General features: G+C 37.2%; 1 protein-coding gene across 1 annotated transcript; it reads right to left on the reverse strand.

The window, feature by feature from the left end:
- Positions 1-8,637: 8,637 nt before the first annotated feature.
- Positions 8,638-13,251, reverse strand: LOC140535520 (uncharacterized). The gene is made up of 2 exons (XM_072656918.1): positions 12,703-13,251; positions 8,638-10,550 (listed from the first exon to the last, which is right to left on the reverse strand). Exons 1-2 carry the CDS (start codon positions 13,073-13,075, stop codon positions 8,638-8,640), a joined length of 2,286 nt encoding a protein of 761 aa, XP_072513019.1. The 5' UTR covers positions 13,076-13,251.
- Positions 13,252-16,872: the final 3,621 nt, after the last annotated feature.

Raw genomic sequence — 16,872 nt, forward strand, 5'->3', positions numbered from 1 at the left:
AAGTAGTATTAGTACTGGGGTAGATGTAGTATTAGGAGAAGTAGTATTAGTACTGGTGGTAGATGTAGTATTAGGAGAAGTAGTGTTAGTACTGGGGTAGATGTAGTATTAGGAGTAGTAGTATTAGTACTGGTGGTAGATGTAGTATTAGGGGTAGTAGTATTAGTACTGGGGTAGATGTAGTATTAGGAGAAGTAGTATTAGTACTGGGGTAGATGTAGTATTAGGAGAAGTAGTATTAGTACTGGGGTAGATGTAGTATTAGGAGAAGTAGTGTTAGTACTGGGGTAGATGTAGTATCAGGAGAAGTAGTATTAGTACTGGGGTAGATGTAGTATTAGGAGAAGTAGTATTAGTACTGGTGGTAGATGTAGTATTAGGAGTAGTAGTATTAGTACTGGGGTAGATGTAGTATTAGGAGTAGTAGTGTTAGTACTGGGGTAGATGTAGTATTAGGAGAAGTAGTATTAGTACTGGGGTAGATGTAGTATTAGGAGAAGTAGTGTTAGTACTGGGGTAGATGTAGTATTAGGAGTAGTAGTATTAGTACTGGTGGTAGATGTAGTATTAGGAGTAGTAGTATTAGTACTGGGGTAGATGTAGTATTAGGAGTAGTAGTGTTAGTACTGGGGTAGATGTAGTATTAGGAGAAGTAGTATTAGTACTGGGGTAGATGTAGTATTAGGAGAAGTAGTGTTAGTACTGGGGTAGATGTAGTATTAGGAGAAGTAGTATTAGTACTGGGGTAGATGTAGTATTAGGAGAAGTAGTGTTAGTACTGGGGTAGATGTAGTATCAGGAGAAGTAGTATTAGTACTGGGGTAGATGTAGTATTAGGAGAAGTAGTATTATTACTGGGGTAGATGTAGTATTAGGAGAAGTAGTATTAGTACTGGGGTAGATGTAGTATTAGGAGAAGTAGTATTAGTACTGGTGGTAGATGTAGTATTAGGAGAAGTAGTGTTAGTACTGGGGTAGATGTAGTATTAGGAGTAGTAGTATTAGTACTGGTGGTAGATGTAGTATTAGGGGTAGTAGTATTAGTACTGGGGTAGATGTAGTATTAGGAGAAGTAGTATTAGTACTGGGGTAGATGTAGTATTAGGAGAAGTAGTATTAGTACTGGGGTAGATGTAGTATTAGGAGAAGTAGTGTTAGTACTGGGGTAGATGTAGTATCAGGAGAAGTAGTATTAGTACTGGGGTAGATGTAGTATTAGGAGAAGTAGTATTAGTACTGGGGTAGATGTAGTATTAGGAGGAGTAGTATTAGTACTGGGGTAGATGTAGTATTAGGAGAAGTAGTATTAGTACTGGGGTAGATGTAGTATTAGGAGAAGTAGTATTAGTACTAGGGTAGATGTAGTATTAGGAGTAGTAGTATTAGTACTGGGGTAGATGTAGTATTAGGAGTAGTAGTATTAGTACTGGGGTAGATGTAGTATTAGGAGAAGTAGTATTAGTACTTGTGGTAGATGTAGTATTAGGAGTAGTAGTATTAGTACTGGTGGTAGATGTAGTATTAGGAGGAGTAGTATTAGTACTGGGGTAGATGTAGTATTAGGAGGAGTAGTATTAGTACTGGGGTAGATGTAGTATTAGGAGAAGTAGTATTAGTACTGGGGTAGATGTAGTATTAGGAGAAGTAGTGTTAGTACTGGGGTAGATGTAGTATCAGGAGAAGTAGTATTAGTACTGGTGGTAGATGTAGTATTAGGAGAAGTAGTATTAGTACTGGGGTAGATGTAGTATTAGGAGGAGTAGTATTAGTACTGGGGTAGATGTAGTATTAGGAGAAGTAGTATTAGTACTGGGGTAGATGTAGTATTAGGAGTAGTAGTATTAGTACTGGTGGTAGATGTAGTATTAGGAGAAGTAGTATTAGTACTGGGGTAGATGTAGTATTAGGAGTAGTAGTATTAGTACTGGGGTAGATGTAGTATTAGGGGTAGTAGTATTAGTACTGGTGGTAGATGTAGTATTAGGAGAAGTAGTATTAGTACTGGGGTAGATGTAGTATTAGGAGTAGTAGTATTAGTACTGGGGTAGATGTAGTATTAGGAGTAGTAGTATTAGTACTGGGGTAGATGTAGTATTAGGAGAAGTAGTATTAGTACTGGGGGAGATGTAGTATTAGGAGTAGTAGTATTAGTACTGGTGGTAGATGTAGTATTAGGAGAAGTAGTATTAGTACTGGGGTAGATGTAGTATTAGGAGTAGTAGTATTAGTACTGGGGTAGATGTAGTATTAGGAGTAGTAGTATTAGTACTGGGGTAGATGTAGTATTAGTGGTAGTAGTATTAGTACTGGGGTAGATGTAGTATTAGGAGTAGTAGTATTAGTACTGGTAGTATTAGGAGAAGTAGTGTTAGTACTGGGGTAGATGTAGTATTAGGAGAAGTAGTGTTAGTACTGGGGTAGATGTAGTATTAGGAGTAGTAGTATTAGTACTGGGGTAGATGTAGTATTATGAGAAGTAGTATTAGTACTGGTGGTAGATGTAGTATTAGGAGAAGTAGTATTAGTACTGGTGGTAGATGTAGTATTAGGAGAAGTAGTATTAGTACTGGGGTAGATGTAGTATTAGGAGTAGTAGTATTAGTACTGGGGTAGATGTAGTATTAGGAGAAGTAGTATTAGTACTTGTGGTAGATGTAGTATTAGGAGGAGTAGTATTAGTACTGGGGTAGATGTAGTATTAGGAGTAGTAGTATTAGTACTGGGGTAGATGTAGTATTAGGAGAAGTAGTATTAGTACTTGTGGTAGATGTAGTATTAGGAGGAGTAGTATTAGTACTGGTGGTAGATGTAGTATTAGGAGAAGTAGTATTAGTACTGGGGTAGATGTAGTATTAGGAGTAGTAGTATTAGTACTGGGGTAGATGTAGTATTAGGAGTAGTAGTATTAGTACTGGGGTAGATGTAGTATTAGGAGAAGTAGTATTAGTACTTGTGGTAGATGTAGTATCAGGAGGAGTAGTATTAGTACTGGTGGTAGATGTAGTATTAGGAGTAGTAGTGTTAGTACTGGTGGTAGATGTAGTATTAGGAGTAGTAGTATTAGTACTGGGGTAGATGTAGTATTAGGAGAAGTAGTGTTAGTACTGGGGTAGATGTAGTATTAGGAGTAGTAGTATTAGTACTGGGGTAGATGTAGTATTATGAGAAGTAGTATTAGTACTGGTGGTAGATGTAGTATTAGGAGTAGTAGTATTAGTACTGGTGGTAGATGTAGTATTAGGAGAAGTAGTATTAGTACTGGGGTAGATGTAGTATCAGGAGAAGTAGTATTAGTACTGGGGTAGATGTAGTATTAGGAGAAGTAGTATTAGTACTGGGGTAGATGTAGTATTAGGAGTAGTAGTATTAGTACTGGGGTAGATGTAGTATTAGGAGAAGTAGTATTAGTACTTGTGGTAGATGTAGTATTAGGAGGAGTAGTATTAGTACTGGTGGTAGATGTAGTATTAGGAGAAGTAGTATTAGTACTGGGGTAGATGTAGTATTAGGAGTAGTAGTATTAGTACTGGGGTAGATGTAGTATTAGGAGTAGTAGTATTAGTACTGGGGTAGATGTAGTATTAGGAGAAGTAGTATTAGTACTTGTGGTAGATGTAGTATCAGGAGGAGTAGTATTAGTACTGGTGGTAGATGTAGTATTAGGAGTAGTAGTGTTAGTACTGGTGGTAGATGTAGTATTAGGAGTAGTAGTATTAGTACTGGGGTAGATGTAGTATTAGGAGAAGTAGTGTTAGTACTGGGGTAGATGTAGTATTAGGAGTAGTAGTATTAGTACTGGGGTAGATGTAGTATTATGAGAAGTAGTATTAGTACTGGTGGTAGATGTAGTATTAGGAGTAGTAGTATTAGTACTGGTGGTAGATGTAGTATTAGGAGAAGTAGTATTAGTACTGGGGTAGATGTAGTATCAGGAGAAGTAGTATTAGTACTGGGGTAGATGTAGTATTAGGAGAAGTAGTATTAGTACTGGGGTAGATGTAGTATTAGGAGAAGTAGTATTAGTACTGGTGGTAGATGTAGTATTAGGAGAAGTAGTATTAGTACTGGGGTAGATGTAGTATTAGGAGAAGTAGTATTAGTACTGGTGGTAGATGTAGTATTAGGAGTAGTAGTATTAGTACTGGGGTAAATGTAGTAGGAGAAGTAGTATTAGTACTGGGGTAGATGTAGTATTAGGAGAAGTAGTATTAGTACTGGGGTAGATGTAGTATTAGGAGAAGTAGTATTAGTACTGGGGTAGATGTAGTATTAGGAGAAGTAGTATTAGTACTGGGGTAGATGTAGTATTAGGAGAAGTAGTATTAGTACTGGTGGTAGATGTAGTATTAGGAGAAGTAGTATTAGTACTGGTGGTAGATGTAGTATTAGGAGTAGTAGTATTAGTACTAGGGTAGATGTAGTATTAGGAGAAGTAGTATTAGTACTGGGGTAGATGTAGTATTAGGAGAAGTAGTATTAGTACTGGTGGTAGATGTAGTATTAGGAGAAGTAGTATTAGTACTGGGGTAGATGTAGTATTAGGAGAAGTAGTATTAATACTGGTGGTAGATGTAGTATTAGGAGAAGTAGTATTAGTACTGGTGGTAGATGTAGTATTAGGATTAGTAGTATTAGTACTGGTGGTAGATGTAGTATTAGGAGAAGTAGTATTAGTACTGGTGTAGATGTAGTATTAGTACTGGTAGTATTAGTACTGGTGGTAGATGTAGTATCAGGAGAAGTAGTATTAGTACTGGTGGTAGATGTAGTATCAGGAGAAGTAGTATTAGTACTGGGGTAGATGTAGTATTAGGAGTAGTAGTATTAGTACTGGGGTAGATGTAGTATTAGGAGTAGTAGTATTAGTACTGGGGTAGATGTAGTATTAGGAGTAGTAGTATTAGTACTGGGGTAGATGTAGTATTAGGAGAAGTAGTATTAGTACTGGGGTAGATGTAGTATTAGGATTAGTAGTATTAGTACTGGGGTAGATGTAGTATTAGGAGTAGTAGTATTAGTACTGGGGTAGATGTAGTATTAGGAGTAGTAGTATTAGTACTGGGGTAGATGTAGTATTAGGAGAAGTAATATTAGTACTGGTGGTAGATGTAGTATTAGGAGAAGTAATATTAGTACTGGGGTAGATGTAGTATTAGAAGTAGTAGTATTAGTACTGGTGGTAGATATAGTATTAGGAGTAGTAGTATTAGTACTGGGGTAGATGTAGTATTAGGATTAGTAGTATTAGTACTGGGGTAGATGTAATATTAGGATTAGTAGTATTAGTACTGGTGGTAGATGTAGTATTAGGATTAGTAGTATTAGTTCTGGTGGTAGATGTAGTATTAGGAGTAGTAGTATTAGTACTGGGGTAGATGTAGTATTAGGAGGAGTAGTATTAGTACTGGGGTAGATGTAGTATTAGGATTAGTAGTATTAGTACTGGGGTAGATGTAGTATTAGGAGTAGTAGTATTAGTACTGGGGTAGATGTAGTATTAGGAGTAGTAGTATTAGTACTGGGGTAGATGTAGTATTAGGAGAAGTAATATTAGTACTGGTGGTAGATGTAGTATTAGGAGAAGTAATATTAGTACTGGGGTAGATGTAGTATTAGAAGTAGTAGTATTAGTACTGGTGGTAGATATAGTATTAGGAGTAGTAGTATTAGTACTGGGGTAGATGTAGTATTAGGATTAGTAGTATTAGTACTGGGGTAGATGTAATATTAGGATTAGTAGTATTAGTACTGGTGGTAGATGTAGTATTAGGATTAGTAGTATTAGTTCTGGTGGTAGATGTAGTATTAGGAGTAGTAGTATTAGTACTGGGGTAGATGTAGTATTAGGAGGAGTAGTATTAGTACTGGTGGTAGATGTAGTATTAGGATTAGTAGTATTAGTACTGGTGTAGATGTAGTATTAGTACTGGTAGTATTAGTACTGGTGGTAGATGTAGTATCAGGAGAAGTAGTATTAGTACTGGTGGTAGATGTAGTATCAGGAGAAGTAGTATTAGTACTGGGGTAGATGTAGTATTAGAAGAAGTAGTATTAGTACTGGTGGTAGATGTAGTATCAGGAGAAGTAGTATTAGTACTGGTGGTAGATGTAGTAATAGGAGAAGTAATATTAGTACTGGTGTAGATGTAGTATTAGTACTGGTAGTATTAGTACTGGTGGTAGATGTAGTATCAGGAGAAGTAGTATTAGTACTGGGGTAGATGTAGTATTAGGAGAAGTAGTATTAGTACTGGTGGTAGATGTAGTATTAGGAGAAGTAGTATTAGTACTGGTGGTAGATGTAGTATTAGGAGTAGTAGTATTAGTACTGGGGTAAATGTAGTAGGAGAAGTAGTATTAGTACTGGGGTAGATGTAGTATTAGGAGAAGTAGTATTAGTACTGGGGTAGATGTAGTATTAGGAGAAGTAGTATTAGTACTGGGGTAGATGTAGTATTAGGAGAAGTAGTATTAGTACTGGGGTAGATGTAGTATTAGGAGAAGTAGTATTAGTACTGGTGGTAGATGTAGTATTAGGAGAAGTAGTATTAGTACTGGTGGTAGATGTAGTATTAGGAGAAGTAATATTAGTACTGGGGTAGATGTAGTATTAGGAGAAGTAGTATTAGTACTGGTGGTAGATGTAGTATCAGGAGAAGTAGTATTAGTACTGGGGTAGATGTAGTATTAGGAGAAGTAGTATTAGTACTTGTGGTAGATGTAGTAATAGGAGAAGTAGTATTAGTACTGGGGTAGATGTAGTACTAGGAGAAGTAGTATTAGTACTGGTGGTAGATGTAGTATCAGGAGAAGTAGTATTAGTACTGGTGGTAGATGTAGTAATAGGAGAAGTAATATTAGTACTGGTGTAGATGTAGTATTAGTACTGGTAGTATTAGTACTGGTGGTAGATGCAGTATCAGGAGAAGTAGTATTAGTACTGGGGTAGATGTAGTATAAGAAGAAGTAGTATTAGTACTGGTGGTAGATGTAGTATCAGGAGAAATAGTATTAGTACTGGTGGTAGATGTAGTATCAGGAGAAATAGTATTAGTACTGGTGGTAGATGTAGTAATAGGAGAAGTAATATTAGTACTGGTGTAGATGTAGTATTAGTACTGGTGTAGATGTAGTATTAGTACTGGTAGTATTAGTACTGGTGGTAGATGTAGTATCAGGAGAAGTAGTATTAGTACTGGGGTAGATGTAGTATTAGGAGAAGTAGTATTAGTACTGGTGGTAGATGTAGTATTAGGAGAAGTAGTATTAGTACTGGTGGTAGATGTAGTATTAGGAGAAGTAGTATTAGTACTGGGGTAGATGTAGTATTAGGAGAAGTAGTATTAGTACTGGTGGTAGATGTAGTAGTGGAGGTAGACATGGAATTAGCAGCTGTGGTAACAGTAGTAGTAGTAGTAATTTAGCTAACTAAAAAGATGAATTGCTAGCTTTCTTTGTAGTTTTCTTTTATTATTTTTAAACAACAAACTGGACTGGTCATTTAACACTGCTGCACTTTACAAAAAAGCCAAGAGCAGACTCTACCTACTGAGGAGATTCAGGTCCTTTGGGGTGCAGGGAGTACTCTTACAGAAAATAGCGCTCCTTTAAATTGACTTTACAATGTGCAATATTTTCCACTCCCATGTGCAATTGAGGGTCAGTGTGCAAAATTGTGATCATATAATGATTAGAAACATTGTTTTAAACATACATACAACATCCATAATGGTGATAATCTTTTAATTTTTAGGAACATTTGTTCATCTTACTCAAATACTACAAAAATGTTTAGATGAAACAATAAAAGAAAGAGAATAAAGGATATACACAGTCTGTATATACACAAACTGTGCTAATGAGACACAGGGTTACATATGGACAACCGAAAAGGAAAGTAGCAGGACAGATAAACACTTCAAAGGGGTATGAATTAGTAAAAGTAACCATTATCATTTGTTAATGCTATAATTCATTACACTTATTTATGCTATATCAGTTATATAATCCCTCCCATTGTTTATGCGAACGTGATCATTAAAAAGTAAATATCTTAATCATATCAATAACACGCTTCTGAGATTTTTCTTTCTGATTTTAATTACACTCACCAATAACTGCCCTCTGGTTTCTGCTTGTGTTTTAAGTAAAGTACAGAGAAACATACAATTACTATCCATGGTAAAAAGTCATCAATGTCACACAAAAACCTTGCATCTCCATTTTTGCCATAAGGGCAGAGACTCAGACACACATTGCTATGTCTCCATTTTGGGTCACGGTACAGCCGGTAACAGCATAGGGTTGAGAACCCTTGCGCTCCCCCTTATCTTTGCTTTTTCTGAGACTCTCGAGTCCTCTTGAAAAAAAAATTGCACTCCAGTTAATTTTCTTAAGCGGGATTGAATGAGCCGTTACAACATTTAATAATAAATGGACCAGTAAATGCTTCACAATGACTTGGAATAAAATCTTTTTTATTGACTTCTGTTAAAGGTAAGAAGGTAAGTTTTCTCCTCTCGTAAAGTTGCCATTTTCGAGATATGAGGATTTTCATACAGATGCAGCAGACTGACATTAGGTTAGAAAGGCTTTGTTGTTGAGTGATCATTTCACTTCAGCATCATTTTGACCTTCTCAAGCAATCACACATTTTGATTTTTTTTTGTCAATTTCTGCTCGTAATTTCTGAATTTCCTCACTTTTTTGACCCTCAGTGAGTTTATAGAGATTCTCCAGAAGTTCATACCGTTTCTGATGTTCTTCAGTGAACAACAGGAAGTGTTTTTGTCTTTCATTGAAGTCATTGACCTGCTCTGCCTGCTTCCTGACAATATCTTCATATTTACTCTTCATGTCCTTCATTTCCTGATCATGCTTCTTTTCCAATTCCTCACGTTCCTTCTTCTCTCTAGTCATGCTTTCTTCCTCTCTCCTCTTAATGTTCTGCTGACATTCTCTTCGTATCTCCTCTTCTCTTTCCTTCAGTCTTTTTCTTTCTTCTTCTCTTTTCTTGTCTTCTTGTCTTCTTCTCTCCTGCTCTTTCCTCCTCATTTTCTCCATCTCTGCTTCCATTGCATGTTTCTTTTTCTCGTACTCTTTGTCTTTTCGCTCACTTGTTTCCCTCCACTTTCGTTTCTCCTCTTCTCGCCGAAGTCTTTCTTCTTTCATACCCTTTTCAAAGTTCTCTCTCAATTTGTGTTGTTCTTCTTGTTTTGTTCGTAGCTCTTCAGCGTGTTTCTGCTTTCTCCGACGGTCCTCTTCCTGTAGTTCCTTCATCTGTTTTTTAGTCTTTTCTTCCCATTCCCTCAGTTTACGCTTCAGGCCATCTTGTATCTCCTTCTTCTCGTGTTCAGCCTCTTTTATTTTCCTCTTCCAATCACTCCTGTCTTTCTCTTCTTCTTGTCTCCTTCTATCCTCCTCCAGATCTCTCTTTCTAATTTCTTCATCTTGTCTCTTTCTCAGATCTTCCATGGCTTGTTTTTGTTGATTTCTGAAATGTTCTTTATCTTGTTTGTATCTTTCTTCTCTCTTTTTGTCCTCCTCATCTCTGTCATTCAGCTGCTTTTCAAATTCATCTCTCTGCTTTTTATTCTCCATTTCTAACTCATTAATCCTGCTTTGCCATTTCTCCATTTGCTTTCTTATTTCTTCTGACCTCACTCTGTCCTCCATCTCCTGTTTCTTCTTTTCTATTTCATCTTTTTCCTCAAACTCTTTTTTAAGAGTTTCCATATTTTCTCTATATTTTCTCTCTATTTGCTGTTTTTCATAATCAGCCTTTTGTTTTTCGTCCTCCAGTCTTTTCTTCAGCTCTTTCATTTCTTGGCTGTATTTGCTTTTTAGTTTCTCTTTTTCAGCTTCAATCTCTTGCTTTTTCTCTTTCAGAATTTCCTTAATTTTCTTTTTGACAGACATTTCTGCCTCTTGGAACATGCTGTTTGTAAAGAACTGACTTGATGTGTTTGACTTCATCACAGTTTCAATCTGTGTCAGTAGTTCAGACACTTGGGTGCGGTCGTTTTTTTCTCGGTTATTGAATAACACAATCCTGTTTCCACAGTCTCTGAGCATCTTATTGACTGGCTCAATTGTACATTTCTCTATGTACTGGTTTATTGTCTGATCTTCCAGGTCATCTGCTCTAGTGAACAGCACTGTGCTGAACATTGCAGCCTTTGGACCAAAGATACTTTTTATCATATCTAAGGTGTCCACATCTTCTTGGCTGATTCTTCCGATGCTCAGTACAATGATGAACGCATGGGGTCCAGGTGCTGACATCGAGATGCACTTCACAATTTCTTGCTGTACTTCTTCCACTGACAGTGTGGCATCAAACAGGCCTGGAGTGTCAACAACAGCAACTGTTCTCCCCAGCACCTCACCAGTTCCTTTTTGGCAAACCTTTGTCACAGAATTCATACTGGCTTCAGTAACAAATTCCTTTCTTCCCAGGATAGTGTTTCCTGTTGCACTCTTTCCATTCCCAGTCTTTCCAACTAACACCACTCGTAAGCAACTGGAAACCCGTTCTTCCTCTTCATCACCTGAAGAAAACATTAGTACTAGTTATTCATTATGTTGTGATTCTACAGTGTTTAACTAAGGTAAGCTTCTTGAATACATCTCACAGTGCTGCTGTGAATCATTCACAAATGTCTATTTCTGTAAACAAATGGACCTAAACTTTGTTCAATCTTAATCTTATCTCTAAAACTACATGAAAAGAAATTTGTTTCAAAAAGTTTTTACAGTTATTGTAAACCTAAAAAAAGAATGTGAATTTCTGGGAGTATTGGTTAATGTAATTAAGGAATAGTTGTTTTCAGGTGTATCAAACAATTGAATTGCAATCGGGTGTGAGTTTAGCAGGCCCTCCAGTGTTTTAAGACCATAAGCTTGACTCCACTGTCAAAGTCTGATTTTCACCACACAGGTTATGGAAGTGTGCCATGCATCAAATAAAGGAGATTCCAAGTGACCTCATAAAATAAGTTATCAACGCTCACCAGGTTGGAAAAGGCTATAAAACCATTTCTAAAAGTTTGGCCATCAGCAGTCCACTGTGAGGTAGATGATCTACAAATGGATACATCTCAGCACCACTGTTACTCCCCCATGGAGTGATGAAAAGTATGTGGTGAATGCTATTAAGTAAATTAAATTTGAGGCATCTCATCAGGCAAGCACTGAACTGAATGTTGTGCATGGCAAAATAGCAAAGAGTAATCTCTCCAAAACAAAACTTTCTGTCTGAAGTTTACTTAATATGACATGGACAAGCCAACAGCTTACTGGAAAACACTGCATTTCAACATAAGAACCTCATCCTGACTGCTAAGCATGGGGGTATCGGTGCCATGGTTTAGGACTGTATTCAGGTTTGCCATTCCTGATGGACCTATACATTTTGGATTGTACCTGTCACTTCTACAGGGGAATATCGGAGTATCAGTCTGTGGCCTAAAGCCGGTCACAGAGGTGGGTCATGTAGCATGAAAAATACTCTAGGCACCGTAGTATTTCTAAAAAGAAATGGTTAAAGCAGGAGAAAATCAACATTTTGAAGTGGACGGATTTCATTTAAGGAACATCTGGGAGTTGGAGCACTCTTCAAAAAACATATAAAAAAAACATTCTAGCAGGATGGAATCATCTAATGAAAAATAAATCACAAATATATATGAATATGCGTCAGTGGAAACTCTTATGTACTTTGAGCAGAATGTTACTATCAATAAAAAATAAAACCCAACAAATAAAGAGTGTTAAAACAAACAATATTGGCACTGAATAAATATTGCCATTTTACCCAGTAATCTGACCAAACTATTCGACCCTTTCTTAAGTCTTCACACTGGCCATTTCTCCCAAATCCAACACGTTGACTAGTTACTCTGACTTTTATACCCCCCCCCCCCCCCCCCCAAAAAAAAAACAAAAAAACAAAAAACAACAACAACATTGTGGTCTGTGCAAAGATTTGAGTCCTAAGCAGGACAAAGGCTTGGATGAGGTCACAGATCTTGAATGGCAAATTGCTTGAAAGGGATGACTGGAAAAAGTAAGATACCCACAAAACAGGAAAAGCTGTAAGAAGATTTCACAAAATACCAGTAAGCCCTGGATGCAAATGTTATAAAAAGATGAAGCTGAACAGAGTACAGCTTCTATAACAGGATAATGGTCCAAAACATACCTAAAATCCACTGTGGATTGTCCATCACAATACCCTAAATATTATAGAACATTTGTAAACCGATCTTAAACAAGCTGTGCAGCAAAACAACTCAATAACATTTTAGAACTAGAGGCCTTCTACAAAGAGGAGTGGGAAAACATCCAACTACAAGAACCGAAAGACATTTAGCTTTCTTTCAATTGTGAGCTTTCTGCTAATGCACAGTCCTGCTAAAGTCCTGACTCTGTTGGTACCCAACCTTTGCACACTGGTGATGTTGCTGTGAAAATTAGGGTGTTGTGAACTCTGTGTTCATACCATAAAATGAATGATACTTAATTATAGACAGTAATAAACACTGATTAATCCTATTTTGTCCGCTCGTATAACTATAATGCAATACACTACCTTAATATAATAATAATAATAATAATAATAATAATATAACTACTGAATCTGACTGCTGAAGAACTGCTTAAGAGGGATTGCTTAAATGAACATAAAGTCAAAGCACCTACCTTCTGACCGGAGCTTCCTCCTTAACTCCTCATTTTCCTTCTCCTTTTTGCTGAGCTCTTTTTTATACTCTTCCTCCACTTCACGTCTGACTCTTTCTTCCTGAGCCCTCACATACATGTCAGGAGAATACGGCTGTGCTTCTATCTTTTTTATAATATCCTCCAACAGCTTTTCACCTGCTTGTTTGGAGGATTTCCCCATCTCTGTTTTCACTATTATGTGTCTCTGATCACACACAGCAAGAAGGTTCCTTATTTCTGTGCTGTGTTCAGTAAACTCTGTGACAGGTTGACTGATCGCATGCTCTGTTGTAAACAGGACTATTAAATTGTCTTTCACTCTGGAGCTGAAACTCTCCTGAATCTTCTTCATTTCTTCTTTGTCTTCATCAGTGAGGGGACCAACAGGAACAACGAAGAGGAAAGCATGGACTCCAGGGTCACAGAGAGAGACACAGTGGAGAGCTTCATACTTCACTTCCTTCTCTTGAGTGTAGCAGAGAGCTGGTATCTCCACCAGGGTAACTGAGCGTCCAGACACTGCTCCAGCTCTCCTCACACACGTTAAGCTGGGCTCTGGACTGCCCTGGCTCTGGCCCAGTATGAGGTCTGATATGGAGGCTTTCTGTGCTCCATCATGCCCACACAGCACCAAGTTCAACCTCTGAGACACTGAATGAGAAAAACAACAAGCTTGTACCTATTAGTTAGGTTGTCAGGTAGTCAGTCACAACGAGAAACTCACATGAGCGAAAAATACCAATGATGTAAAGATATTCAGTAATTTCATCCAAAAATATGAAGATATCAGAAATAATGGTTAGATACACACTGTAAAGGCATTATTCAAAAACCTTTGTACTTTTGGTGCAATGTTTAACATTATCATTTAAATTTTAGCCTACTAAGAACTGAATTATTGATGTATTTCTATGTTAATAAATAAACTGTACACATAGTGATAAACTCGATTTAGATTTTGAACTTTTTTGACTTGTGTGACCCAGATTCTTCACTTAGTTTTACTTGGGGTTTGGTTGCAGGTTGTGATATTTAGAGCATTTAACTGCAATTAAACTGCTTTAACTCCTTAACACAGGGAGGTTTATTACACGTTAAGGTGTGTTATTCAGTAACTACAGGGGCTTCAGTACAAAATGGTGCTCTAACTGCTGAGCCACCACTGCCCCACAGTCACTTGTTTAAATTTGGTATTTGATGTTTCTGAAGAACAGAACATTTACACGTAATACAAAGAATTCAGTGTAGTAAATCCAGAGAGTAGGAATTCAGTGTAACTTACTGCATGGAGGCGGGGTTAGACTTCGCCTCCTCCGAGGTTGTAATGGATCTGTGCCACAAACAGGAGTTACGAGTTACTTTCCCATGTACTAATGTTATGCAGCTGTGACATCTAATGCTAGGTGGAAGGCCACGTTAGGTCTCTATATGTAAATCTAGAAGCATTCCAACAAATCCTCCAATGTTGAGATATCACCGCATTACTTAAAATGAGCATGCTGTTTTTATTCATACAAATATTATTTGTTAAAAACGTCCCTTTTTGCACTAAATTCCAAATGATTCCAGTGTTTTCCAGCTGTTTTAAACTAAACTCCCAATTCAAAAAAGATTCACTACATTAGATCTGTCCATCAGACTGCACACTTCACATCAGTGTACTCCTTATACTTTAAAGTCAACACTGGTTCTGGTTTGAACACTATCGTATAGCCCACCGGTGTGAACATTGTGAAAAATTATTTTAGTCTTTATGTAGATATTTCATATGGAATAATGGTGACATTCAGTACAGGAACTGTATTTTGCTGAACTAATAACAAACTTTCATGTAAAACCAATCAATAACTTACCAAAAATGTTTGGCCCTTTTTAAATGTTCTGTTATCGGTGAAGAATTCAATATGACAGCGGTTACTGATCCTAGTCCTGAAGTAACCCTAACTCTGAATCCAAATAATCAGTTCATTAACAAGCCCTTTCTGTGTTAATGTGTGTGTATAAAACCCTAAAATGTCCAGGGTGAGAAACTATGCTGTTTTATTTTTGCCTCTACTCAGGAATTATCACTCTGTGTCACCAGTGTTTGATATTAAATGTATTTATTTATAATGTATCATATTTATTATGAAACTGTTGTTTTTACTAGTAATTACACCTGATCAAATACCACTGGCTTTAAATGATCTAATGAACTGTGATTTATAGAAACAGGTCAGTATTAATACATTTCAGTACATTAAATAACTAAGTAAGTAAGTAAGTAAGTAAAGTTTTCACATATAAAAGGTGCTGAATATGTGGTTAAACCTCGTATAGACTCTGGTAGTAACTCACTACTATCACTGTCTCTGTCTATAAGACACACTGCTGAACTGCATTAAACACTGGACTGGAACAGGCTTCTCTTTTTCATTACTCATTATTTTAAAATTATTTTAATTGGGTTTTACAGAAACTGGATACTTACAGATACTCGACGCCATTTCTGGGGGCTTTTGGAGCTGAAATCTAAAGTGGAATCAGGAAACTTTCAGCAGCTCCCTCTCCGAATCACAGGATCTGGTGTTTATAGTGTAGACTATTATTTATCCTCACATTTAGTCTGAAAGCTCATCTTACATCTCACTTCTAAATATAGCGTAATCTGAAGCCCTGGGTCCGCCTCTCTGATCCAGGGTCTGTCTGTGGCTCTGTCTTCATAACTTTCATAACGACATATTCATATTTATGATCATAAATAACAGTATTGTTGAGTGTTACCTGGGTTTAAACCTACACTGGGTTCAGTTCACTCACTGTATGTGCTCCTGAGCACTTGGGGTCTACGCCTAATTCCTAAACTCCATTTCTGCGTCATTACAATTCACACATCTGCCACTAGATGGCGCTATAGTATCATCAGCGGCTGTTACAGCGCTGTCTCTTTACTGATGGTTTGCCAGGTAAGTAAGGTAAGGCAAGACGACTGTAAGCACACCTTCAGTCCAGATATTTTAATATTCCAGTGAAGTACACTGAAGTTATGCAAAACTATAATCGACATTTATCGAAATATGATATTATTTATGTAAACAAAATAGTACAGATGTAATGTACCCTTCTCACCAACGATTGCTGTTGTTTATTCTTGTAAGAATAATTTCAGCCCTTAGATTACTGCTATAATACACAGTACACACAAATATATCATACCATTAATTATGCTTATTCATAACACATGACATCATCTTTTGATAAATACATTAATTAATAATAAAAAGACAGAAAAAAAGTATATTACTGAACATTAATATACTCTTAATATTATAATTAAAACGACTGGAATCCAATCAGGATACTTCATACCCTTATTACTGTGATTGACAGGTGTTTAAACCAATCGGCGTCCTGTATTGTCCCACCAACGGCCAATCGTTGGTCAAACTGAGCAGGTTCAGCTGCGGGTCTGGGGAGGAGGGGGCGGGACAGGCAGTTCTCCAGTGTTTTGTAATTAGTCTGCGGTAGACATTTAAAACTACTGCGGTCATTTAGCACTCGTTGTTCCCTGTTGGTCCTTTAAAAATCTCAAATCCCTCGTTTGAAGCCAACACGGCAGCTCTGATGATCTGTAAACCATACCCCTCACCAACTACCTGGTGAAATGAGCTGAAGATCAGCGAATGAACGCAGCGGGTCACGAGCCGGAGTCTCCGTTTTTAAATGAAAACGCTCGCGAGTTCAGTTCTGAGGTAAACCGTTGAGAACCGTTGGAGCTCCGAGCTTCGCTTAGGCTCTTTCAGGTGAGACCAGTGTGTTTAATAACCCTCAATATTTACTCATATTTAATGTAGAGTTCAGCTGTTTGTGCTGCTTTTTACACAGTAACATTGGTTGAGACTGGATATGTAGAAATACTCAAGTATTTGAACTGTTTAACGGGCTTATAAGTTACAGCTCTGTTCAGAAATCGTCAAGTAAACACAGATTTAGGAGCTGCTGGTGTTAAATATTAAACCCACACAGATTAAGACTAATGAAACTATATATTATCATGTTTATTGAGGGAAAATCCAATGTTCAAATTAGCTCACTACAATTTCCTAATTTAACCACATTCCTCAACGACTTCTCATCAGTCTGTTCCCACTGGGGTAGATGTAGTAGATG

The sequence above is a fragment of the Salminus brasiliensis genome, chromosome 15 (assembly GCF_030463535.1).
Source record: "Salminus brasiliensis chromosome 15, fSalBra1.hap2, whole genome shotgun sequence".
Taxonomy (NCBI): Eukaryota; Metazoa; Chordata; class Actinopteri; order Characiformes; family Bryconidae; genus Salminus; species Salminus brasiliensis.